The sequence below is a fragment of the Scyliorhinus torazame genome, chromosome 10 (genome assembly GCF_047496885.1).
Source record: "Scyliorhinus torazame isolate Kashiwa2021f chromosome 10, sScyTor2.1, whole genome shotgun sequence".
Taxonomy (NCBI): domain Eukaryota; kingdom Metazoa; phylum Chordata; class Chondrichthyes; order Carcharhiniformes; family Scyliorhinidae; genus Scyliorhinus; species Scyliorhinus torazame.
The window spans coordinates 192,699,156-192,727,006 of NC_092716.1; the positions used below are offsets into that span (position 1 = coordinate 192,699,156).

At 46.4% G+C, this 27,851-nt stretch overlaps 1 protein-coding gene across 4 annotated transcripts in view; it reads left to right on the forward strand.

The window, feature by feature from the left end:
• far1 (fatty acyl CoA reductase 1) overlaps positions 1 to 27,851 on the forward strand; it is a 153,971-nt gene that overhangs the window by 44,069 nt on the left and 82,051 nt on the right. For all 4 annotated transcript variants that reach the window (XM_072466198.1, XM_072466200.1, XM_072466197.1 and 1 more), the window contains exon 2: positions 26,993 to 27,235. In XM_072466198.1, the coding sequence (XP_072322299.1) occupies positions 27,047 to 27,235 (189 nt within the window). In that variant the 5' untranslated portion in view covers positions 26,993 to 27,046. The remainder of the gene's footprint in view (positions 1 to 26,992; positions 27,236 to 27,851) is intronic.

The window sequence follows — 27,851 nt, forward strand, 5'->3', positions numbered from 1 at the left end:
AACATTCTTTACCCATATTTTTACCCATATTTACAACCCTGTATACAGTCAACATCTCCCCCACTACCACTGCCCCTCAGTTCGAGTCCAATTTTTCCATTTGGATAAAGGTCCAAGCCTCTTCTGGCGTTTCAAAATAGTGGTGTCGGTCCGGGTACGTGACCCACAGTCGCGCTGGCTGCAGCATTCCGAATCTCACCCTTTTTTTATGCCGCACCGCCTTGGCCCGATTGAAGCCAACTCTCCTCTTTGCCACCTCCGCGCTCCAATCCTGGTAGACTCTGATCGCCGCATTCTCCCATCTACCGCTCCGCTCCTTCTTGGCCCATCTCAGGACACTATCTCTGTCCGCGAATCGATAGAACCTTGCCACTATCGCCCTTGGCGGCTCACCAGCCTTGGGTCTCCTCGCCAGGACCCGGTGAGCCCCTTCTAGCTCCAGGGGGCTCTAGGAGAGGCCACCGCACCCATCAGCGAATGGAGCATTGTGCTCACATACGCCCCAGCATCAGCCCCCTCCACCCCTTCGGGGAGACCCAGAGTCCGGAGATTCTTCCTCATCGACCTGTTCTCCAGGACTTCGAATCTCTCGGCCCACCGCTTGTGCAGGGCCTCGTGCGCCTCCATCTTCACCGCCAGGCCCAAGATCTCGTCCTCGTTCTCATTAGTTTTTTCCTTCACCTCTCGGAGCCCTATCGCCTGGGCCTTCTGGGTCGCCTTCAACCCCTCGATCGGCAACAGCATTGGTGCCAGCACCTTTTTAAGCTCCTCCACGCATCGCCTGAGAAACTCTTGCTGGTCCGGCCCCCATGCTGCTCGATCTCCCCCCTCCGCCATCTTGTTTTCTCCCCCTCGTTTTTGCCGCTGCTCCAAAGCCTCTTTTTTTGTCCCTCCACTGCTAGTCCCCTCCATACACGATGGAAGGGGGACCTTACTTCACCTTCCCACACCGGATTAGATCAAAAAAGTTGCGTTGGGGCTCCTCCGGAGAGCCCAAAAGTTCGTTCTAGTGGGAGCTGCCGAAATGTGCGGCTTAGCTCCGCATCGCCGCAACCGGAAGTCTGGGTCATGATATTAAAGGTCAGTAAGATGCTGAAAGCAGACTGGCACCTGCATAATAAATGGTGCTAAGAGATGGACATCAATTTTCAAGTGAAGACAAACAATCTTCGTTGTACTGTGGAAATTCTATCTGACAATTCTGTTAAGTTCTCCCTTGTCTTCAACTTATTGGCTAACTGTTTTAAAGTTCATTCCATTATTGTAAGGCCCACGATTAGATTGGGGCAAATAGCCTTTGTGGAGGAAAATTTGTGTACAGATTGATGGCCACTTGGAAATCCTTGGCTCCTCATTGTGGGGCTGGCTGCGGGATTGAGATCAGGCCAAAGATCTGAAGAAATTGGCAGGAAATGATTGGTTTGTTTTGCGCGAAAGCAAAATATAGCGGAACCTGAACATCTGAAACGGAAGCAGAAAATGCTGGAAATACTCAGCAGGTCAGGCAGCATCTGTGGAGAGAGAAACAGATGTTTTAGATCTCTGACCTTTCATTAGAACGTGCCATTTCACACCCTTAAGATTCGGAGTACAACATTTGTTTGCAATCAGCTGCAAGAACAATAGAGTTCAATTGTATCTTCAAGTTCCAGGTGTAAGGATTATTTGCATGGCCTATTGATCATCACATAGGTAGTTGAGCATCTTTGTTTGAATAATTTGGCACATTTGCTGCGTGTTGGTGAATATTGGCACAGTTCTCCAGAATGGTAAATTGTATTTAATTACACACATTTGTTCCACAGTAGGATCGGTGTAATGGACACTGTTTCAACACAGATGTGCATCCTCAGATTGATAGCTTGTTGACAGGGTGATGGTATTGGACGTGACCATGATTATGTAAGTTCATAAGTTGTAGGAGCAGAATTAGCCCATTTGGCCCATCGAGTCTGCTCTGCCGTTTGACCATGGCTGACCTCACCCTTGCCTTGTGTCCACCGTCCTGCCCGTTGTCCATGACCCTTCAACTCATTACCAATTAAAAATCTCTAATTTCTCCTTAAATTTACCCACTATAATTTTATAAGTAATTTATTTATAATATGGTAAGGAGGTACAGAATACATGTGATTCATGCCCATTTTATTATATAAAATGATAATGGTACTTTATCATATAAAATCACTTGAGATTGAAAACTGACTTTGGTGTTGTTTTTCCTGGATCCATAAATATTGGAGTCCAGATGCTTCGATATAAACGTTCTGCTCTCAGATAAATTAAGGCCTCTTCCTTGTGTTGATGAAAGTAAATACAGAAAATGCTGGGAGCACTTAGGCTTGGCAGCATCCATGGGGGCAGGAAGATGGAGAGTGTGGTAGCATATTAGGTCGACAATGTTTTGTGAAATCTGGCAGATGTTACTGATGGACAGAGCCAGGGAGATGGGATGGATGGCCTGAGATGATTAAATGCCAAAAAGGGGATGATGTGCAAAAGAAAAGGAGATGATCGTGAAAGAAGTTTGAGAAACTAAAGATGTGCCTAGGTGTGTGAATAGTTACGGCAGAATAGAAGAGGAGGAGGGACATGTGGAAAATCTGGTAAAGAAACAGAGAAAGCTTTTGTGGTTCAGGGATGAGGCAGGAGTAAGGCCCCAAGAAAATGGAGAACTCGGTGATTTCCCCCCCCACCCTATTGGCTATGCTAAATTGCCCGTAGTGTCCAAAAAAGGTTAGGTGGGGTTACTGGCTTACGGGGATAGGATGGAGGTGTGGGCTTAAGTAGGGTGGTGCAGTGGTTAGCACTGGGATTGCAGCGCTGAGAACCCTGGTTCGAATCTTGGCCCTGGGTCACTGTCTGTGTGGAGTTTGCACATTCTCCCTGTGTCTGCGTGGGTTTCGCCCCCACAACCCAAAGATGTGCAGGTTAGGTGGATTGGCCACGCTAAATCGCCCCTTAATTGAAAAAAAATAAGAATTGGGTACTCCAAATTTATTTTAAGAAAAGTAGGGTGCTTTTTCCGAGGGCACCCGGTGCAGACTCAATGGGTCGAATGGCTCCTGCACTGTAAATTCTATATGGGCAAAACGGTAGCATAGTGGTTAGCACTGTTTCATCGCAACTCCAGGGACCTGGGCTCGTTTCCTGGCTTGGGTCATTGTCTCTGCGGAGTCTGCTCGTTCTCCCCGTGACTGCGTGGGTTTCCTCCGGGTGCTCCGATTTCCTCCCACAGTCCAACGATGTGCAGGTTAGGTGGATTGGCCATGCTAAATTGCCCTTGGGTTAGGTGGGGTTACTGGGTTACAGGGATAGGGTGGAGGTATGGGCTTAGGAGGGTGCTCTTTCCTAGGGCCGGTGCAGACTCGATGGGCCGAATGGCCTCCTGCACTGTAAATTCTATAATTCCAATCAATTATTTTGGTACTTTAAAGTGTTTGGAGATGTAAGTTTTTCTGAGCCCTAGTAACAGTGCATTTCTTTTAGTTTTTATTCTTGAAACTATTGGGAATGGGAATGTCGGTGGACTTGGGAATGGTTTAGCAGCAAGCCATGAGTTATGAGTTCAAGTGCCACTGTGAAAAGTTGTGAAACTGAAATCAGTAGACCCACCCATGTAGCATTTTAATCAAATTGCATGACTTTCAAAGTCCTCTGAAGTAGCTAGTAAACTACTCAATTTATAAGTTTGCGGATGATACGACCGTGGTGGGCTGTATCTCAGACAACTATGAATCAAACTACGGAAGGGAGATAAATCACTTGGTTGCATGGTACCAAAAAGAACCTCTCTAAAATGTCGGAAAGACCAAGGAACGGATCATCGACTTCAGGAAGTGTAGCACGACGCACACTTCCGTCTGCATCAATGGCTCTGTAAGTGGAGATGGCCCTGGAGGTCACCATCACCAACAGTCTGTCCTGGTCCACTCAACGTTGATGCAACAGTCAAGAAAGCCCAACAACGTCTCTACTTCTGACGGAAGCTAAAGAAATTTGGCATGTCTGCATCGACTCTCGCAAACTTCTACAGATGTGTGATAGAGAGCATCCTATCTGGCTGCATCACCGTTTGGTATGGCAACTGCTCGATCCAAGATCGCAAGAAATTGCAGAGTGGTGAACTCAGCCCAAAGCATCACACAAGCTTGCCACCATCACATTGATTCTGTCTACACCCACCCCGCTGCCTCAGGAAGTCAAGACAGCATTATCAGAGACCCCTCCCACCCAGGCATTCTTCCAGACCCTTCCATCAGGCAGAAGGTACAGAAGTCTAAGGAACCGCACATCCAGACATAGGAACAGCTTCTTCCCCACAACTACAAGACTCCTCAACGACTCCCCCTTGGACTGATCCGTTCCCTGTAAGAACACCATTCACAGCGCCCTATGCTGCTCTTGCTCATGTATTTGCTTTGTGTGGTCCCTTCTTCCGCACTGTAACCAATCACTGTTTGTCGATGTACCATTTGTCAATGTACTCTGCTGATTACTCTTTTTGTCTACTATGTACGTACTGTGTATGTTCCCTCGGCTGCAGAAAAATACTTTTCACTGTACTTCGGTGCATGTGACAATAAATCAAACCAAAAAAACTTGGGGAAACCATGTCATCCATATTGAGAAGACCTAAATGTTTTAATGGTTCAGTTGCATATTGGATGGCCTGGGTGAATTGGTGCAGGAAGGATTTGGTGGAGATGTTTTTTTTTCTCTGCGTGTGATTAACTGTAAACTGATTTTGCAGTATAAGGTTAAAATAGTTACTACAATGTTGCATTTCCACATTTGCAGTGCAGAAGACAATCTGATTGAAATGTACACAAAGGCGTGCCATGCCTTATTAGTTTTGTAACTGAGATGAATTTGCACGATCCCTTCTAACCCATGTGCTCCACTCCCCAGTGAAGCAACACCATAGTCACTTTGGATTAAAGCCCTGTAAATGGGCACAGTAAGTCAATTTTGACTCCTGCACAACTATCCATTTTGTATTCTGCCAATATTTACAGATCTGAGCAACAGAATTGGAATTAATTCAGCTAATCCTACATTTCAAATGTGCAGAACTGACTCAATGTGCATAACCAAACCAAATCATTTATTGTTCATTTCATGGATTTTCCCACTGGCGTCAAGTTATGTTTATTACATAGAATTGTAACTGGTTTGGATTTCTATGATTATTGCCAGTTTTCAGAGAAAATATGATTATTTAATTATATTGATTGTCTTATACTTGTTAATGCTGATACAATTCTACATGCAGAATATTTTGCACAATAAGCACAATAACGTTACAGATCCCCTTAGGCTCTTGCATTGCTGTGTTACTTTCTAATGGTCTAACCAACGGGTCTCCAAGTGTTTCCCTTCGATCACTGCGTTAAGGAGGCCTGTGGGAATCTGGACACCATTGCAACTTCGCTTTTCCTCCAATAAGTAGAAATAATTTTGATTTTTGCTGTGTCTTTGGTGACTGTGGGGTGTCTCAAACCAATTTTCAGCATAATGCAGTACTTTTCAATTGTAGTCACTGTTGTAATGTAGGAAATGTGGCAGCCAATTTGTGCATAACAATATCCCATAAACAGTAACGTGATAATGATCAGATGACCTGTTTTGGTCCTGTTGATTGAAGGATAAATATTATGTAGGAATAACTCCCTGGCTCTTGGTTTGCAATATTGCAATTGGATGTTTTGCATCTACAGGAGAGGGAATACAGGGGCCTTGGTTTAACAACCCGCCTGAAAATCATAGCCAAAAGAGGCACAGTAAAATAAATCACCAGGGCTTTATAGATCAGATAGCTTATGTCCCATAAGCTAATATTGATTTCAATGTTTATAGAAGTGTAAGACGTAATTATTTCAACAGTACCAATCACCAGTACTATTCTTTGCTATACTGCACCTTGCTATAACTGTAACATTATATTCTGCAATCTCTCCTTCCTTCCCTATGTACGGTATGCATTGTTTGTACAGCATGCAAGAAACAATACTTTTCACTGTATTTTCATGTGACAATAGCACGGTAGCATTGTGGATAGCACAATTGCTTCACAGCTCCAGGGTCCCAGGTTCGATTCCGGCTTGGGTCACTGTCTGTGCGGAGTCTGCACATCCTCCCCGTGTGTGCGTGGGTTTCCTCCGGGTACTCCGGTTTCCTCCCACAGTCCAAAGATGTGCATGTTAGGTGGATTGGCCATGATAAATTGCCCTTCGTGTCCAAAATTGCCCTTCGTGTTGGGTTGGGTTACGGGGATAGGGTGGAGGTGTTGACCTTGGGTAGGGTGCTCTTTCCAAGAGCCGGTGCAGACATGATGGGCCGAATGGCCGCCTCCTGCACTGTAAATTCTATGATAATCAAATTCTATGAAATCAATGGTCTGATTGAATGGTGGAGCAGCTTGAGGGGCTGAATGGTTTGTTAGTGTATCAGCAAGTACATGTTTTGGCAATAACATTGTTAAGCCAATTACCTTATTACAGAGAGGCAGTGGTTACAGACTAACCTTCAAAAGAGTATAAATGGACACAGTTGGAACAATTGGGGTTGGGAAATCTTTTGTAGTTTATATCTCTACAGCTGTATGCACAATTAACTTGCTGAAGGTAAAACAATAAGCTGCTGTATTATTCCTCCATCATATACCAATATTTGATATTAACACTGCTCAATAGATGAAAAATCAGTGTTCGCACGCAAGTTTAAGCAAAATGCCTGTTGACATAATGTTCTGGATTCATTTAAACTTCACAGCACTTTGTTGGATATTGTAGTTTTCATTGGAACAATATTGTTCCGCTTCAATTGGTTATCACAGGGAGTGCTTTTTGTTACGGAAGAAATCCCAAGGGTTAATATGGAGCGGCAGTTAAGCTGGAAAGAAGATGAAGTGACATTTGACTGTACAGTAGATATCATTGCATTTTTAAATTCATCTACACGATATGGCCTTTGCTGGCTAGGCCAGCGTTTATTGTCCATCGCTAGTTGCCCTTCAGAAGGTGGTGGTGAGCTGCGTTCTTGAACTGCTGCAGTCCCCAACATGTAGTTACACCCACAATACTGTTATGGAGGGAATTTTAGGATTTTGATCCAGCGACCGTGAAGGAGTGACAAAATATTTCCAAGTCAGGTTGGTGAGTGACTTGGAGGGGAACCATCAGGTGCTGATGTTCCCAGGTATCTGCTGCTCATTTCGTTCTAGATGGTAGCGGTCGTGGGTTTGGAAGATGTTGTCTAATAATAATCTTTAATAGTGTCGCAAGTAAGCTTACATTAACATTGCAATGATAAGTTATCGTGAAATTCCTCTAGTCGCCACATTCTGGCGCCTGTTCGGGTACACGGGGAATTTAGAATGTCCAATTCATTTAAAAAGCACATCTTTCTGTACTTGTGGGAGGAAACCGGAGCGCCTGGAGAAAACCCACACAGACACGGGGCGAACGTGCAGACTCCGCACAGACAGTGACCCAAGCCGGAATTACTGCAGTGCATCCTATAGATGGTGCTCACTGCTGTTACTATTCGTTGGTGGTGGAGGGTTTGAATGTTTGTAGAAGGGGGAGCAATCAAGCGCGCTGCTTTTTCCTGGATGTTTGTCCAGCTACGTGAGTGTTGTTGGAGCTACACTCGTCCAGGCAAGTGGAGAGTATTACATTACAATCCTGACCTGTGTCTTGTAGATGGTGGACAGGCTTTGGGGGGTCAGGAGGTGAATTACTTGCCATTGGATTCCTAGCCTTTGACCTGCTCTGGTAACCACAGTATTTATATGACTAGTCCAGTTCAGTTTCTGGTCAATGGTAACTCCAGGATCTTAAAAGTGGGGGTTTCTGTAATGGTACTGCCAGAATGTCAAGGGGCGATGGTTAGATCCTCTCTTGTTGAAGATGGTCATTGTTTGGCACTTGTGTGGCGCGGATGTCACTTGCCACTTGTCAGCTCAAGCCTGGATATTGCCCAGCTCTTGCTGCGTTTGGGAATGGACTGCTTCATTATCTGAGAGTCGCGAATGGCACTGAACATTGTGCAGTCATCTGTGAAAAGCCCTATCATGGGGTGAAGGTTAGATCCTCTCTTGTTGGACAATCACCAGAGTTGGTGAGCGATGTGATCTGGAACAAACCCCTTTGAAAGGGTGGCAGAAGGAGATTCTATTGTAATATTAAAAAGCAAATTTAATAAATATATGAAGGGAAAATATTTATATGATGAGTCCAATTGGATAGCTGGACTGAAGCACTGTCACAGACGGAATGGGCTGAATGGCCATCGCATTATATGATTCTAAAAGTAATTTGCATTTTGCATGGGTACATTGTGAGATTATCAAAACAAAGAGTATGTAAGTTTATAAAATCAACTAATACTAGGAGAAGCTTTTTGTTTTTTCCACCCCAACAGATCATCTTCCCAAAGTAATATCAGCCAGAATACAGCTCCAACAATAACTCAGTGGGTCTATCATGTGAATCATGGAATCATCGAATTTACAGTGTAGAAGGAGGCCATTTGGCCCATTGAGTCTGCACTGGCTCTTGGAAAGAGCTCCCCACTTAAGCCCACACTTCCACCCCATCCCTGTAAACCAGTAACCCCACCTAACCTGAGGGCAATTTAGCATGGCCAATCCTGCACATCTTTGGACTGTGGGAGGAAACCGGAGTGCCCGGAGGAAACCCACGCAGACACGGGGAGAACATGCAGACTTGGCACAGACAGTGACCCAAGCCAGGAATCGAACCTGAGACCCTGGAGCAATGCAGCAACTGTGCTAACCACTGTGCTACCGTGCTGCCCTCTTACCAATCAAAAAGGCACAAGGCCCAGGCCCGAGTCTATGCTGAGCTATCCAATATCAGTGAATATAGTAACATGGTATTTGAGCCCACCTCTCTGGAAAATACAGATTCCCATTGCTGTCCAGTGATCATTTCCAGGGCGTGCCCGTGTTACGGTGTCTATAATTCCTTGTGTGGTTGAGCACCCTGCTAAAACCCACTGTTTGGATCGCACATGAATAATGACCACTTGGATGAGGTAGCGGGGATTTTTTGGTGCATTGGAACTGTGCCCCAGTGAGCAGCCAATATCTTCAGGACAAGGGAGAAAAGAGAAAAAAAAATTGTAAAAGGATCTATGAGTGAGAGAAATGGATCTAGATGTTTACATTTCTTGGCGCTTCCCTTAATCTGCTGCCTGTGACGTGGAGTCATTTGCTGGCGTCTGCTGATCTTTTACTGAACAATATTTAATTCACTTACAAGCTGTAAAAGTTGCTGATCCATATAATGAGCAGCAGACATCATGCATTGATTCAGCAGCAGAGTTTGGCAGATCAGCAGATCAGAAGTATATATCTAGCTCTGCAAGGCATATGCTTATAGGATTTGTTGGCTCTGCCTGCCTTCCATCTGGAGAACAGTTTAGTAAAGTGTTTCACTCATTTAGAGGTTACATGAACATATCACCGAATGACCATTTTTAGAGTGCAGAAGGAAACCATTTGGTCCATCAAGTCTGCACTGGATTGTGACGCAGTGGTTAGCACCGGGACTACGGCACTGAGGACCCGGGTTCAAATCCCAGCTCTGGGTCAATGTCGTGTGGAGTTTGCACATTCTCCCCGTGTCTGTGTGAGTTTCACCCCCACAACCCAAAGATGTGCCAGTTAGGTGGATTGGCCATGCTAAATTGCCCCTTAATTGGAAAAGAAAAATAATTGGGTACTCTAAATTTATTTTTTAAAAGTCTGCACTGGATCTCTGAAAGAGCATTCTACCTAGTCAGACTACCCTGTCGTATCCCCATAATCTTGCACATTCTTTCTTTTCAGGTCGCACTCTAATTCCCTTTTGAATATCTCGATTGAACCTCCCTCCACCACCCTCGGACGTTTGTCCCCAACACCAACCACCCGCTGGGTGAAATAATATTTCCTCGCCTCAATTTTACTACTTTTGCCACTTTTTAAAAACTGTGCCCTCTGGTTCTTGTTCCTCACTATTTACCCTGTCCATACTCCTCAGGATCTTGAATGCCTTTCTATGGGCAAGTGGAGAGTATTCCATCACACTTGTACCTTGTGTATGGTGGGAAAGAGTTTGGTGAATATAGAGGTGATTTACCCATCATAGACGATCCAATCTCTGACCTCTTGCAGCCACAATATTTTTGTTAGTCCAGTTAAGTCTCTGGTCAGTGAGTAAGCCTAAGGTCAGCGCAGACCTCCTGCACTGTAGGAATTCTATCCTTTGATATGGTGACAAAAATTGTGTGCATTATTTCAGCTCTGGTTTCATCAAAACCCTGTACTAGGTCGAGAATTTCCCATCCTTGTGCTCCAATCCCCTTTGCAATAAAGGTCAACATATCATTTGCCTTCCTAATTGGTTCCTGTGCCTGCATGTGAACTTTGTGTTTCTTGTACGAGAGCACCCAAGTTCTGTGAAAGTTTCACAGCTTTTTAAAAAATGTGCTTATTCTTTTTACGACCAATTTCTGTCTTGAATATACTCAGTGTCAGGTCATTTCCAGCTCTCTGGGGTAAAAATCCTCTGGGTGAAGACATTTCTCTACCTCTTGTGATAAATTGTTGACTCCTTACTCAGCCTCCTTACCACTTAGTTTTAAACTCTGCAGCTAGAAGAAACATCCTCCCAACATCTGCCTTCTCAAGCCCTTGAAGAATTTTAGTTGTTTCAATGAGATCACTTCTCATTCGTCACATTTGGAAGCATAGGCTTAGTTCAATAAATTCACCCACAAAGGATCCCAGGAATTAATCCATTGATCCTTTGTTGCATCTTCCCAAAGGCAGGTCTAATTTCCTTGGGTAAGGAGACCAAAATTGTACATGATACTCCAGGTGCAGTCCCACTAAAGCCCTATGTAACTGCAGTAAGATTTCTTCTTCTGCGCCAACCCCCTTTAAAATATGGAATGCCAATCGAACTTTATTATGGATGCTATAGAAGTTTGAATGCTCTTGAAAACTATGGGCAAGTGGAGAGTATTCCATCACACTTGTACCTTGTGTATGGTGGGAAAGGGTTTGGTGAATATAGAGGTGATTTATCCATCATAGATGGTCCAATCTCTGACCTCTTGCAGCCACAATATTTTTGTTAGTCCAGTTAAGTCTCTGGTCAGTGATGAGCCCTCCAGGATGTTCCCAGGGAATTTGGTAATAGTAATCCACTGAATGTTAAAGGGAGGTGGTTCGACCCTCTCTTGTTGAAGATGGCCAGTGCCTGGCACTTCTGTAGCATGAATGTTACTTGAATTACCAACCCAAACCTTAATGTTGTCCAGGTCTTGCTGCAGGTGGGCATGGACTGTTTCATTATCTGAGGAGTTGCATCTAGAACTGAAGACTATGCAGTTGTTAGCAAATATTCCCATTTCTGAACTTATGACGAGAAGGTCATTGGTGAAGGAGTTGAAGATGGTTAGGCCTTGGACATTGCCCTGAGGAATTCCTGAAATGATTGGCTTTTAAAAACTGCAGCCATCCTCCCATGGACATGGTATGACTCAAGCACTGGAGAGATTTTGCCTGCTTTCCTGACTCCAGTTTTGCTGTGCCTCTTCGATGATACATTTGGTTACAGGTTGCCTTGATGTCAAGGGCAGTCATTCCCCTCACCTCTGGAGTTCAGCTCTTTTGACCATGTTTGGACCAAGGGTGTAATGAAGTCAGGAGCTGAGGCCCTGGTTGAATCCAAACCGCATCAGTGAGCAGGTGGAGTGCACATGTGCTGCTTGATGGCCGCCACAAAAAAAAGAGTCAGAATTGATGGGGAATAAATGGAACTCCTTTTAAGAAGACCCCAATGACCTGATGTCTGGTTTCAAGCTGGAGAGTTTCAATTTTGTGTCGGGCTCCGCATTCAACAGATTCCCCCTTTGTTTACAGTCTCACAAGTGTTGAAAAATCTGATCTTGCAGTTGTATATTCTTCCAGATTGAAAATCTGACCCATAAAACTGCATTATTAGTGCTCCCATTTGACTTTTGTGTTGTGCACGTGGAAGCTGGTCTGGTTGTGTGACACCGCACAAGTGGTGGGTGAGGCCTTGCTTGTTCTCGCTTATGGCCTCAGCTGTGATGTGTGTTAGTGACTTGTATTTTGGATTAGCCGCAGATACTTGGAGAACCCTCTCAGACCACCAGTGGTGGTGGACTGAAGTGGCTGTGATTAGCCAGTTTAAATTTGTCCGGCTTCAATCATTGGCTCAGTAGAATTAGGAACACAGGATTGCTGTTTATTCTTCCCATGTACCTACTGATCCTGTAAAGTCCTCTGTGATCATACTTCGGCTTTCCATTTTTATGATTTCATTTTAGAAGCAATTTGTGGATGTTTATGTTTGGGAAAGGTCGAGTGAGGGGAAGCAGTTAGTTTCTATGCTTTACTTTTGGCTGCAGTTCATGCTGCTTTCAGGTTATATCTTGAGATTCATCAATATATAGATAACCTTCAATTTGTCCTGCAGCAAATTTCATCAACTCATTTCCCCTTGTCCCTCCCCAGGCTCTTGTTTGGCCGCGATCAGTTTGAATCCTGATGTTGACAACTTGACGTACATGCAGGGTCCCTAGTCGTAACAGCGTACTCTGGTTCTTTGTTTTTGTTTGAAGAATTTCCAGATGCAATTTATTCTTGAGTACAATGAGATGTACACAGTCTATATTAGAAATGAAATATGCCCTGCCCTTCCTTTACTGCAGTTCAAATGTCTTCCGATATCAAACTCTTGTACCATGATGTGCTTTGTTGAGTTCTTGTCGCTCTCTTTCCTTAGCCTTGAATAACAATTTTCTTGTACACAAGCTTACTGTGTCTGTTCTACTCTTCCTGTTTTTCAGTTTAGTTTGAACTTCTACTGAAACTACCTCTATTATTTTGCACTGGCGTTTAAAGCATTGGCATGATTGGCCTATATCTACATTTTACATCAGTAATTAGCATGTTGTTCCTTCTTTTGTTCCCTGTTTTCCAGTAATGTAGCCAAATTTGCACTTAATGACCTAATAATCCTGAGGTATTTTACTACATCCTGCCTGACTATTGGTATTGTGAATTTGGCGTGCTTAAGACCTGAGTGTACAAATAGATCTGTTGGATTCTTCTTTTTTAAATTTAGAGTACCCAATTACTTTTTTTTCTAATTCTGGGGCAATTTAACATGCCCAATCCACCTAACCTGCGCATCTTGTGGTTGTGGGGGCTAAACCCACACAGACAAGAGGAGAATGTGCAAACTCCACAATGAGAGTTGCCCAAAGCCGAGATTCAAACCTTTGTCCTCCACGCCGTAGACAGCAGTGCTAACCACTGTTCCATGTGCCATCCTATATGTTGGATTCTTAACTGGATTTTAGAACTTTTGATAATTGCCAATCTGTATTCCCTTCCAATGACAAATTTCTAATTTACCTCAAGTTCTTGCTGGTCGCCACAGCCTTAAGAACTGGCTATCTTGCACACATTTGTAACCTTCAGCAAAATAATTTGTGCATTGTGGCATGATACCACTGTTACTCAGTATGTTGCCTGACGTACTGTGAGCAATTACACAATTAATTTATTAATTATTTGCATATTTTGTATATAAAATTTCTGTGGCAAAGATTCATCAGTACAGTTACTGACCAACTTCGAGTTGGTCATATGTTGGCCTCCTTCTGATTGCTGATTTTTCCCTAGATATTTCCCACATTCTTTCTGTGTAATACTAATCTAATCTTTCTTAGTGTCACAAGTAGGCTTACATTAACAGTGCAATGAAGTTACTGTGAAAATCCCCCCGGCGCCTGTTCGTGTACAGTGAAGGAGAATTCAGAATATCCAATTCACCTAACAAGCATGTCTTTCGGGACTTGTGGGAGAAAACTCCACGCAGAGGAAACCCACTCAACATGGGGAGAACGTGCAGACTCTGCACAGACAGTGACCTCAGCTGGGAATCGAACCTGGGTCCCTGGCACTGTGAAGCAACAGTGTTAACCACTGTGCTACCGTGCCGCCCATAAGAAACAGTGCAGGGCTCCAGTCTCTGGAGCAGGCGTTGAATCCACAGCCTCCTGAGTCAGGAACTGAAGTGCTACCCATTGAGCCAAACCTCTATAGTGCAAATAGAAAAATGAGTTTTAAAAAAAGAAGCTCTGATTTATATTGCACCTCGAATTCACCATATTCAAAAGCGCTTTACAAGCAATGAAGTACTATTTGATGTGCAGTCACTGTTGTAATGGTGGAAATGCAGCAAGTAGTTAATTTGCACACAGCAAGCTCCCACAAACATGACCAAAATTAATTTTACTGCTGAGGCAGGATATTGAGGCGAATTGCCCCTTTCGTTTCAACATTGCCATATGATATTTTATGTATATCTGAGAGGCCTGACATACTTTGGTATGATGTCTCATCTGAAAGATGCTGACTCCAACTGTAACACTCGCTCAATTTTGCACTGGAACTAAGATTTTGGAGTGGGACTTAAACCCAGAACTCTGAGGGAAGAGCAAGCCAACGCCTAAATATAAATATAGAGAAGAAAAATCCCCCAAATGTGTCCCAATATATTTTTAGTTGTTAAAAGGAGATTAATTTAAATGTTTTGGTTCCAATACTAGTTCAAATGTCTTGGGTTTAATACATTTTTATTGGCATGATATGAAGAGTTGAGTAGATGCAGCTCATTATAGTGTTTTTCAAAAAACCAAAAGTCTATGTACAGTGGACTACCTTTGAAGTGCAGCCATTGTTTTGAGCTGGTTGCTGAACGAGGTGATCTGATGTTTGAGATCGGTTAATTAGCATTTCCAAAGATGATGTGACACATTAATAATACTGTTTAAGTATGCCTTCTATTTTGGAGATAATATCTTTAGGAGTTCTGTTTCAAGTAAGATTTGTACTTTGGGTATTTGCTAATTAGTCAGTAAATTGTGGAGATGGCCTCAGTCAATTGGGTTGATGTTTTAAGAACTGATTATGGAACAGTTCATTTTGTCGGTTTTATTGGTTCACTATCCATCAATATTTATCCGTTGGTGCATCCCACCAACTATCTCGATCTGTGCTCCCAGTCCCACCCTCTCCTGCTCCTCCACCTTAGGAAATTCCAGCCGGTCCAGGAAGCACATCATTCTCTCCTTCCCATCCGGGGGCCGAGCTTCGTATAATCTTTTATAGAATCTTTTATAGAATGCCTTGAACACTCCATTCACTCTCTCCGCTCCCCGCTCTATCTCTCCTTCCTCATCCCTCACTCCCCCTATTTCCCTCGCTGCTCCCCTTTTCCTCAATTGGTGTGCCAGCAACCTGCTCGCCTTCTCCCCATATTCGTACTGTACACCCTGTGCCTTCCTCCATTGTGCCTCTGCAGTGCCCGTAGTCAGCAAGTCAAATTCTACATGTAGCCTTTGCCTTTCCCTGTACAGTCCCTCCTCCGGTGCTTCCGCATATTGTCTGTCCACCCTCAAAAGTTCTTGCAGCAACCGCTCCTGTTCCCTACTCTCCTGCTTTCCTTTATGTGCCCTTATTGATATCAGCTCCCCTCTAACCACTGCCTTCAGCGCCTCCCAGACCACTCCCACCTGGACCTCTCCGTTATCATTGAGTTCCAAGTATTTTTCAATGCACCCCCTCACCCTTAGACACACCCCTTCATCTGCCATTAGTCCCATGTCCATTCTCCAGGGTGGATGCCCTTCTGTTTCCTCCCCTATCTCCAAGTCTACCCAATGTGGAGCGTGATCCGAAATGGCTATAGCCGTATACTCCGTCCGCCTCACCTTCGGGATCAACGCCCTTCCCAAAACAAAAAAGTCTATTCGCGAATAAACTTTGTGGACATAGGAGAAAAACGAAAACTCCTGACTCCTAGGTCTGCTAAATCTCCACGGGTCTACTCCTCCCATCTGCTCCATAAAATCTTTAAGCACCTTGGCTGCAGCCGGCCTCCTTCCAGTCCTGGATCTCGACCTGTCCAGCCCTGGCTCCAGCACCGTATTAAAATCTCCCCCCATTACCAACTTTCCCACCTCTAGGTCCGGGATGCGTCCTAGCATGCGCCTCATAAAATTGGCATCATCCCAGTTCGGGGCATATACGTTTACCAAGACCACCGCCTCCCCCTGTAATTTGCCACTCACCATCACGTATCTGCCCCCGCTATCCGCCACTATGGTCTTTGCCTCAAACATAACCCGCTTCCCCACTAGTATAGCCACCCCCCTGTTTTTCGCATCTAGCCCCGAATGAAACACCTGCCCCACCCATCCTTTGCGTAGTCTAACCTGGTCTATAAGTTTCAAGTGCGTCTCTTGTAACATAACCACGTCTGCCTTAAGTTTCTTAAGGTGTGCGAGTACTCGTGCCCTCTTTATCGGCCCGTTCAGCCCTCTCACATTCCACGTGATCAACCGGGTTGGGGGGCTTTTTACCCCCCCCCCCCCCCCTTGTCGATTAGCCATCCCCTTTTTCCAGCTCCTCACCCGGTTCCCACGCAGCTGTGTCCCCCCCCCCCCCCAGGCGGTGCCCACCCCACCCCACCCCATTCCGGCTCCCCCCCTCTCCCCAGCAGCAGCAACCCAGTAACTCCCCCCTTCCACCCCCTCTGCTAGATCCCCCACTAGCGTAGTTACACCCCCCATGTTGCTCCCAGAAGTCAGCAAACTCTGGCCGACCTCGGCTTCCCCCCCCGTGACCTCGGCTCGCACCGTGCGACGCCCCCTCCTTCCTGCTTCCCTATTCCCGCCATGATTATCATAGCGCAGGAACAAAGCCCGCGCTTCCCTTTTGGCCCCGCCCCCCCATGGCCAATGCCCCATCTCCTCCACCTTCCTTCCTCCCTCCACCACCACCTGTGGAAGAGAGAAAAGTTACCGCATCGCAGGATTAATAACATAAAACTCATCTTTCTCCCCCCCCCCCTTTTCTCCCCTCTTCGCCCCCCATACTCGCCCCACCACTTTGTTTCAAACGTTCTTTTTTAATAACCCGCTTATTCCAGTTTTTCTTCCACAATAAAAGTCCACGCCTCATCCGCCGTCTCAAAGTAGTGGTGCCTCCCTTGATATGTGACCCACAGTCTTGCCGGTTGCAGCATTCCAAATTTTATCATCTTTTTGTGAAGCACCGCCTTGGCCTGATTAAAGCTCGCCCTCCTTCTCGCCACCTCCGCACTCCAGTCTTGATATACGCGGATCACCGCGTTCTCCCACCTACTGCTCCGAGTTTTCTTTGCCCATCTAAGGACCATCTCTTTGTCCTTAAAACGGAGGAATCTCACCACTATGGCTCTAGGAATTTCTCCTGCTCTCGGTCCTCGCGCCATCACTCGGTATGCTCCCTCCACCTCCAGCGGACCCGCCGGGGCCTCCGCTCCCATTAACGAGTGCAGCATTGTGCTCACATATGCCCCGACGTCTGCTCCTTCTGCACCTTCAGGAAGACCAAGAATCCTTAAATTATTCCTTCTCGCGTTATTCTCCAGCACCTCCAGTCTTTCCACACATCGTTTATGGTGTGCCTCGTGCATCTCCGTCTTCACCACCAGGCTCTGTATATCGTCCTCGTTCTCGGCAGCCTTTGCCTTCGCGACCCGAAGCTCCCACTCCTGGGTCTTTTGCTCATCCTTTAGCCCTTCGATCGCCTGTAATATCGGGGCCAACAGCTCCTTCTTCATTTCCTTTTTAAGTTCTTCCACGCAACATTTCAAAAACTTGTTGTTCAGGGCCCCATGTTAAACTGCCACCTTCCGTCGCCATCTTGGTTCTTGCTTGCCTTCCTTGCCGCTGTTCTAAAGGATCTACTGCAATCTGGCCACTTCCCTCCTTTTTCCATCCGTTTCCAGGGGGGATTCCCTTCTGGTTTACCGCACAGTGCTTCTAGCCGTTAAAATTGCCGTTGGGGCTCTTATTAAGAGCCCAAAAGTCCGTTCCACCGGGAGCTGCCGAAACGTGCGACTTAGCTGGTCATCGCCGCACCCGGAAGTCCGCATCCCACCAACTAGTACATAAACATAACACAGGTTTACATGCTCACTTATCTAATTACCTATATATCTAATAGCATCGCCAGTGGTTTCTTGATCTCTTCTAAAATCTCCTGGTGTACATCCATGCCGTTGAATACAGGCCGTTCAACCGTGTTGGTCCATGCCGGCATTTATGCTCCACTTGAACCACCTCCTGCCTGTTTTGCGTCAGCCCATCGCCTATCTTCCTTTCTCCCTGGTGTTTATCGAGCTTCTCTTTAAGTGCATCTATACTATTCACAAGTTACTTCGTGATGGCAAGATCCACAATCTCACCATCCTCTAGGTAAATAAGTTTCTCCTGAATTTTTATCTTGCATTTAAAATTTATTGTTTTGGATTCCCTCCCATGTCTACATGTATCTTATCAAGCACTTGTAAAAGCCACTATTGGCTAACCTCTCTGCCTTCTCTTCTCTAAAGAAGATTGCATTTATACCCTTAGCCCTCAATGTGTGCAGTTGCTTCACAGTCAATTAATTGCTTTTGAAGTGCAGTCAATTCTGTTTGTAGGAAAACAAGACAATTAGATTGCGCACTGTAAAGGTCCCCACAAACAGCATGTAACATAGACGAAACAGAAAATGTTGGAAAAACTCAGCAGGTCTCGCAGCATCAGAGAAACAGAGTTAAAACAGAGTTAACGTTTGAAGTCCATATGACTCTTCAAAGCTCAGATTGCACCAGTATTCAGTGTGGTGCATTTGGATATACTGCAAGCTACATACATGAAAAGACAGGACCTTGTTCTTTGCAGACAGAACATGTACACATTTTGTGCCTGTTTCAGCGAAACAAAAGTGGCGATTTGTTGATTTATTCGAGTGCAATGCCTGTAGTGTTCTTGTCGGACAGTCTGATTTGTATTACAAGAACACCTGTAGCTAAAGCTATATATGATTTATTAACATTAACTGTGGTTTAACTCTTTACAAAACAACAGATGAATAACAGTATGAACATGCACAAGCCACCTCTCTCCCAGCTCCCTCGTCAGTCTGAGGTCACCTGACAGCATTCATGTAAAGACTAATGAGACTCCTAGTGGCAGTCGGTGAATTACAACACAACCATGATATCACTACAATGCCGTGACCAATCGGAGTCGAGCTGTCTAATTTAAATTTTCAAACGCTGCTTGGCGGTTAACTGTCAGCCATTAACTGGTGCATTCTCCATGGTAATGTCTTTACCAATCAGAGTTCACTTGCCAACCAATCAGCACTGTTATTTCCTCTGACATTGGTTGAAAGGGTTTAAAATGATACAAGCTACTTCTGTCTGTTGTGGGCTGCCTTTTCCTAAAAAGTAAAATTTTTGAGACTGGGAGTGGCTTGGGGCTCCCTGAAAGGAGATGCCATCTCATGGTTTCCTCTTCCCTCTCGCTACTTAAAAAAAAATGATACAAGCTAAAAATCACAAAAGCCCCTAGCTGCTAAATCCTCAAAGGCCGAAAACTTGTGATGAGAAAACAGTTGTTTCAACTCAGACTGTCTATAGATGAGTTGAGGATGAAATGATAGAGGACGCTGTATTTATATAATTTGCATACAAGGATTAAATTAAACACTGTGCAGCTGTGGCTCATGTGGTCTCCCTCTCTTCTCTCATGCCGTGGCTACTTTCCCCTACCTCTTGGCTACTTATTTATCTATGTGTTTGTTTGTTGGCCACAGATGGGTCCCTGAACAGTTGGGTGAATGGCTCCCATGTTATGAGGAAGCCATCTTCTGACCACGCGATGGAGAATTTGATTTCTCCATTTGGAGAAATTCTGATAGGTCGGACAGCTTTAGGTGTGCTGCTGACCGCCAGCCGAGCAGGATTCTACAGCGGGCGATCAAGGAGGCAAAAGCAAGGGTGTCCGCCCTCCTCCTCATGAAGAGATCTGGCTGGTCTGATAACCTGAAGGCCGCCACTTTCTGGCACGGCTCCACCCTCGTCCTCGACACTTTGGACATTGCCTCGAAGAAGGCTGTCCAGTACCCAGGAAGTCTGGGGCAAGACCAGAACATATGGGCGTGGTTGGCCGGGCCCCCTTGGCACTGTTCACATCTGTTCTCCACCTCCGGGAAGAACCTATTCATTTGGGTTCTTGTTAAGTGGGCTTTATCTACGACCTTTAGTTGCGCTAGGTTGAGTCTTACGCAAGTAGTAGTGCTTCGCTCCAGAGTCCCCACCCTATTTTGAGCCCCAAGTCTTCCATTTCCTCCTCGTCCTGTCCAGGACAGTGTCGGCCCTCTATCAGTCATTCATACATGTCGCTACAGTTCCCTTATCTAGGATGTTTGCGTCAAGTAGCTCCTCTAGTAGTGTCTGTTGTGGCGATCGTGGGTACGTCCTTGTCTCCTACCGTAGGAAATTTTTAAGCTGCAGGTATCTGAGTTGATTACCCGTAGCTAGCTGGAATCTCTCCATCAGTTCGTCCAGTGTTGTAACCCTGTTGTCAGTGTATAGGTCCCTAACTGTCAGTGTCCCCCAGTCCTGTTTCCACCATTTAAAGGTGGCGTCAGTGAGTGCTGGCGCGAACCAAGGTTGTTGCAGATTTGTCGGACATTTCAGAACGACCGAATTGCTGCTGTAATTGGTTCCCGGTCTGGTGGATGGCTACCATCACTGGGCTGCTGGGGTGTTTTTTGGGTGGGAATGGGAGTGTCGCCGTGGCAACGGCCCGGAGCGAGGTCCCCTGCAGGAGGCCTCCTCCGTGCGCACCCATTCGGCTTCTGGCTCCTTAATCCATCCCATTACTCTTTCTGCTGTTGCTGCCGACTGGTAGTACTGTAGGTTTGGGAGGGTTAGCCCTCCCCTGGACTTTGTTTTCTGTAAGACCCTCTTTGGGTTCCTAGCATCCCCTCCCCCCGATACAAACGAGGGAGAGTGGGAGTGTATTCCATCTTAGCAGGTCCTTTTTTACTTCCTCTGTCAGACTGGTCAGGTTCCACTTATGAACACCTGCCCGGTCATGAGCGATTTGGATCCCTAGGTAGTGGAATTTGTGTCGGGCTTGTTTAAACGGCAGACCTCCCAGCGCTGCCCCTCCCCCTTGCGGGTTTACCGGGAAGATCTCGCTTCTGCCCTTGTTGAATTTGTAGCCCGAGAAGGTGCCAAACTCTTTCAGGAGCGTGATGATTCCTTCCGTGCTGCTTTGTGGGTCCGAGATGCAGAGGAGTAGATCATCCGCATGGAGCAAGACTCTGTGCTCTCTGCCTCCCTTTCGGATCCCCCACCAGTTTTTTGCTGTTCTGAGAGCGATCGCTAGTGGTTCGGTTGCTAGGGCTAACGGCAGTAGGGACAGCGGGCATCCCTGCCTGATGCCCTTGTGCAGCTGGACGTACTGGGAGCTGGTGTTGTCTGAACGCTCGCCATGGGAGCATTGTACAGGAGCTTCACCCAGGAGGTGAACCCTGTTCCAAGCCCGAACCGCTCCAGTACCTCTGAGGTACTTCCACTTGACACTGTCGAAGGCCTTTTCTGCGTCCAGGGAGACTATCACCTCTCATGTTCTCTCCCCGGATGCGGTCATTATCACGTTCAGCAGGCGCCTGATGTTCGAGGTTGCTGTCTACCTTTGACAAAGCCCGTTTGATCCTCTGCGACCACCCCTAGAATGCAGTTCTCCAGCCTTTTGGCTTGGATCTTGGCCAGTATTTTGGCATCTACGTTTAGTAGTTAGATGGGTCTGTATGACCTGCATTCCGTTGGGTCTTTGTCTTTCTTGGGTATTAGCCTGTGCTAGTGTAGGTGGTAGTGTGCCTTTTGCCAGCAAGTCTGTGAACATCTCCCGCAGGTGTGGGGCCAGTGCTGCCGCAAATTTTTTGTGGAAGGCTGCCGGGAACCCATCTGGCCCCAGCGCCTTTCCCGTCTGCATGGAACTAATATTCTCCATGATCTCTTCCAGTTCTAGTGGTGCTTCCAAGCCCCGTTTTCTGTCCTCCCCCACAACTGGCATGTCCAGTCCATCAAAAAACTGTTTCATCCCCGAGTCCCCTGGTGGTGGCTTTGAGGTGTACAGCGCCAGTAAAAGGCCTCTAAGGTTTTGCTGACCTTTTCTGGGTCTGTTTCCAATGTGCCTCTGTTGTCTCTAATTTGCGCGATCTCTCCAGCTGAGAAAGCAGGCAGCTGGCTTTGTCTCCGTGTTCGTATAGGGTCCCCCATGCCTGGAGGAGTTGGTGCACTGCTTTCCTCGTGGAGAGCAGGTCAAAGTCCATTTGTAGCTTTTTCCTCTCCACCTGGAGCTTTACAGTCGGGGCTCGGAGTATTTACGATCTACCTCAAGTATGGAGTCGACCAGCTGCTGGCTAGCCACCCTTTCCTCCCTATCTATTTGCGCTTTGAAGGCGATAATTTCCCCTCTTATTACGGCCTTTAGCGCTTGCCGGAACGTGGAGAGTGAGACCCAACCATTTTGCTTGTTTTTCGTATACTCAACTATGGGCTGTGATACCCTCTTGCTAAAAGCCATGACGGCTAGTAGGGCAGTGTCCAACCTCCATGTGGGGCGTTGGGCCCTGCCCGTCTCCAACCTCACATCCATATAATGTGGCGCATGGTCGGAGATTACGATTGTGGAGTATTCTGCTTTGACCAGTCCTGGAAGCACCGATTTTCCCCACCACAAAGAAGTCAATCCTAGTGTATATGTTATGCACCGGGGAGAATAAGGAGAACTCTTTCTTCCTTGTGTGGGTGAACCTCCATGGGTCCACTGCCCCCACCTGCTCCATAAGCCGACCGAGTTCTTTCGCCATGTTCGAAGTCTTCCCTGTTTTTGGATGTTGGGGATTTCTGCAATGGTCTTTCTTGTGTTGTCCCAGTTGGGAGCGTATACATTGACGAGTACAACCTGTGCCCCGTATAGGGCCCCGCTGACCAGGATGTACCATCCCCCTGGGTCCGTAACCGTCTTTGTCGCCTTAAACATTGTTCTCTTATTGATCAGTATTCCCCCCCCCCCCGCCCCGGGCCCTCGTCCCGTAACAGGAATGATAGGCCTGTCCCACCCATCCCATCCTTGCCCGTAGTTGGTCCAGCTCTCTCAGATGTGTCTCTTGAGGAAGATTGTTGGCTTTCATGTTTCTTAGGTGGGTGAAGACTCTGGATCTTTTCACTGGGCTCTTGTTCCAGGTGACCATCCTGGTGGGGTTTTTTTTTTGTCCTCCACTCCTGTGGGATTAACCTTACTTTGTGGATGTGCCCCTGCATTCCGGGGTTTCTCTTTGTTAGGGGGCTGTCCAAGATGGCCACTGTCACTGCTCTCCCCATGAAGTCGGGCCCCTGCACTCCGAGGTTTACCTTTGTCCATGGGGCACCCAACATGGCTGCCAACTGTGTTTCTGCCACGTGGGTAGGCCCCTGTACTCCGTGGTCTCCCTTCGCCCAGAGACCGCACTAGCTGGTTGCTTGCTCCTGGCCTCTGGTTGCGTCCCTTTGTAGCTATATTGCCGCTCTTGCTCTGGTCCTATTTTTACCCCCCCCGCCCTTGTCCCCCTTCCCACAGCTCTTTTACCCCTTTACTCTCTCGTCCCCGCTGTGTCATTTCCCCCCCCCGCCCCCCCCCCCATGCCCTCCTGCCTGGTGCCATCCCCCCTCTTGGGGGTGCGCCGCGGCCTTCCTCTGTTGCATGCTCCCAGCGCTAGCTTTCCCGCTAGTGTGGTGACCCCCCTCCCGGGAGTTATTGTCTCGTTTCTCCCTTGCCTGCTCGCTGTACTTTTTGCCCGTCTTAGCCTGCACTCCTCTTGCTTGACCTCTGCTTTCCCTTTTCTGCTGTTCTCGTTCTCTTGAACGAGGTCATGATCTCCCACATGAAGCGGTCTCGCAGGTGGTGGCTTGCTGCTTATCGCTCAGGGTGTGTTTGGGGATGGGGGGGGGGGGGCTCCCCTCCCCCTCTCGTCGCCATGCTGTTGTTCCTTGCCAGAGGCCCCTTATCGCTTCCCCTGCTGTCGTTGTTGCAGCCCACGACAAACTTGTTCGCCTCGGCATGTGCTCTAAAGAAGTGTTCCTTGCCTTGAGCTTCACTGGGTACAGCTTACCAAAAAGTACGCTGTTCTTGTACAGGGCTGTTTTTGCCCTGTTGAATTCTGCCCGTCTCCTGGCCAGGTCAGCCCCAATGTCCTGATGTATCCTCAGTCTATGTCCTTCCCAGTTCTTGGACTGCCTGGCTCAGCGCAGGATTCTTTCTCAGTCCTGGTATTTGTGCAGTTTGGCTATTATTGCCCTTGGTTGTTCCCTGGCTTTGGGTTTCGCACGCAGTGACTGGTGTGCCCTGTCTATTTCTGGTAGTTGGCGAAAGTTTCCCCCCCCGCCCCCCCACATGTTGCCCTGCACCTCTGCCACATATACCGTGGGGTCTCTGCCTTTGATTCCCTCTGGTAGGCCCACAATCTGCAGGTTTTGCCTCCTTGAGCGGTTCTCCTGATCCTCTACTTTACCCCTCAGACTGCCCTGCATCGTAACCAACCTCGCCACCTCTTTGTCCAGTGCCATGATCCGATCACTCTGGTTGGTTGCAGCTTTCCATATCCTTGATGGTAGCCTCTTGGGCTTCCAGTCTCTTCACTCTGCTCAGGGCGAGCTGTATTTGGGCCAGAGTTTCAGCCACTGCGTCCTTCACTGTGGCCTCAATGTCTGATTTTTATCTCCGCCTTTATCTCCTGCTGGTGCTCCCTCGGTGCCTTCCAGCGCTCTCCCCTGGTGTGGGAGGAGTTTGTTTGTGGCTGTGTTGCTCGTTTTAGCCTTGGTTTACTTTATTCTTATTCTGTCACCTTTGCTCATGAGTCGCCAGGTATCTTTCTGATACCGCCACGTGGTTCAAGTCCAAGTAATGATTAATAATGCAACACACCGCTTAGTAAGAATTAAATCAACGCTCATTTATTATATACAGCAATTAATACTTATACAATAATCCTACTTCTAAACTACTACCTACCACTAAAGGCCAATACTTAACTTTGGAAATGGCCCACCAGGTCAGGGCAATGAATGGTCTTTTGAATTGGTTCTGAGCCTGCGGGATTCAAAAGCTGGTACAAGTCGATAGTCAGGAGTGCCTATCTGATAGCGATCGCTGGAGTAAAACTTACGGTTTCTTGTAGAAGGGTCTCGAAGGTTGCGAGCAGGAAAAGAAGGGTCGAGTTGAACTTGGCCCCTATTCTTATAGTCCCCAGGGGCTTCCCGCCTCTCGGGGTGGACCTTGTACCTGGTTCCAAGTGATTGGACTTGGTCCCAATCACTTGGTTCGATATGCTCTAATACTGGAGCGATTCCTTGACGCGGGGTGGTCGTTTACCTTTCTTTGTGTTAGCCCCTGCTGGCGCCGAAAGGTCTGGGTCGGCTTTATGTTGCTAATTTGTAGCAATTGTTCCCGGGGGATGGCTGATTGAAATGCAGATGGCTGGGTTGTTGTGATGTTGATGGCTGCAGGTATCGGTCTGGACTGACTTCCCCAGAGGCGAATACACTGTTTTACCTGCAGCTGTCCGTTTGAGTCCTGTTGGCTGATTTTCCCATCAGCCTCTTCCGTTCGCCATTTTAAATCGGGGTTTGACCATTCTAATCGGGAGTCAGCCATTTTATATGGCTACAGCTGCCCTGCTCCTCTTGCTCCGGAGAAACTTGCGCTCCGCCGCCTCGTGCCCTGGTTGACTCATCCAAGTGCTGCCGTTCCTGGCCCCTTCCACTCCTGGTCTCTATTCAGCCCATAGTTTGCCTTGTTCCGGGCATCCTTTCTTATATTCCCCCTCTCTTTCTTCCTTCCTCTGTCTTTCTAAGGTTGGGGAATGAGTTGCTGCGTTTTTTTGGTGAGTTTACGTTGAAAAGTAACTATTTTTCGGGTCCACGGGAGAAGAGCCACCTGATGTGCGACTGCTTTGCACATCGTCGTCGCTTGGTGATATAATTAAGTAGATGTACCCAAATTGAATTTGGATGACTACACATTTATACATGTAATCTTAATTATTAGTTCTGAATGAACATAGATAATTTTGAGACAAATGTATACTTTTCTTTGGCGTATGTTAATTTCTTGTAACTGAACCAAAAGTATAACTGTAATCCTTGGATCAGGGCTCTTGCGTGCCGCTAGCTGGAACAGTGGCTATAGCTCGTAATAAAGGCCTTGTTTTGAAGAATGTCTGTTTGGCCACACGAGTGAGAAAGTGAAGTGCACTATAGCCGAATCGGCATATTCTGTCCCACAACATTGGTTTTCTTGTGATTGTCTTGATGAATGCAAGACAAGACGCTTCAAATACTTTTAAATAAATAAATGCGTAAAATGTATTGGAAATCTGAAACAAAACTAATGCTGGAATGTTCAGTAGGCGAGCCAGTATCCAGAAGAGAAAGATTTGTTTGGGCAGAATCCTTCATGCTTGTTTGACTCACAATGCTCGCGGCAACTGGGGTTGGGCAACGCATGGAACTGTTCCAGCTTGCCCAAATCCTGAGAACAAATGAGCTTTATGGGGACAGCGATCTAGTATGTTGTTTTGAATGCTATTTTCAGTGTAGTCCTTCGCATTTACAACATCTACATTTTAAAATCAGGCAGTCAGCTGTATTTACCAAAAAGATACAACCATTAACCGTGTATATTAATGTTTTAAAATTGCTGTTGAAGCATTTTAAGCGCATTGATTAGTTCAGGTAAAAACAGCTGTGCTCTGGAGTTCCTTCTGCTACTCCAGGTCACAGTGATTATTCCCCATAAACTAACAACGGGTGAAATGTTTTGGAGGTTGCTTCAAACAATGTAAATGCAGTAAATAGAATTAGCCATATTTTACTAACTGAGGCTTTGGAATTGGGCTGGGTTGTTAAAGAAATTAGGTGCTGAAAAGAATATTTGTTTCGGGGCGAGAGAATGTTACATTTCTAGTATTTTTTGTTAAATTACTCCTCTCTCTCCTTAACAGATTACTCGACTCAAGAACTAGTTGACATCTCATTGTTCAGATTGGTAGGATAAAATGATGTCGATACCGGAATTCTACCTGGGCAAGAATGTACTCATCACGGGAGCGACTGGTTTCATGGGGAAGGTGCTGCTCGAGAAGCTGCTGCGCTCTTGTCCAGCAGTCAAGACTGCGTATATCCTAGTGAGACCCAAAGCAGGCCAGAATCCTCAAGCGCGGGTTCAAGAAATGCTGAACTGCAAGGTAATAAAAGCCATTTCAGGGCATGATTGGTGTTTTCACAACTGTTGTCTTTGGGGCAGAGTAGGCAAGGAACAAGGGGCTATACATTTTCAGAAGTCTATCTCATTTCTCCACTTTCATTGTATTCGCATTTAATAAAATAATCTTCAAAATTTTGAAAAGGCACAAATAATTGGTGAGGTAAATATTAACATGAAACTAGTTTCTTGTGTTGATTTCTCTTGGGCATCAAAAGTGCTAGTGCGCAAATTACATTCTGCAAATTAGAAATGACAAGTAAATGGCCTCACCAAATATCTGTTACCTCTGGCCCTGTAACCCTGCGCAACTGTGCTCCTCCAGCCTTGGCCCCTTGTGCACCCCTGTTTTTAATCGGCCCACTATTGGTGGCTGTGTCTTCAGCTGCGTGGGTCCCAAGCTCTGGACTTCCCTCCCTAAACTTCACCTCTCCCCGTCTTCGTATAAGACATTCCTTAAACTCTACCTCTTTGATCAAACTTCTGGTCTCTTGTCCTAGTAACTCCATTTTTGACTTGGTGTGAAATTCTGTTTGTTAACACTCCTCTGAAGCACCTATGTTGAAGGTGTTGTATAAATGTGAATTGTTGACACAAGG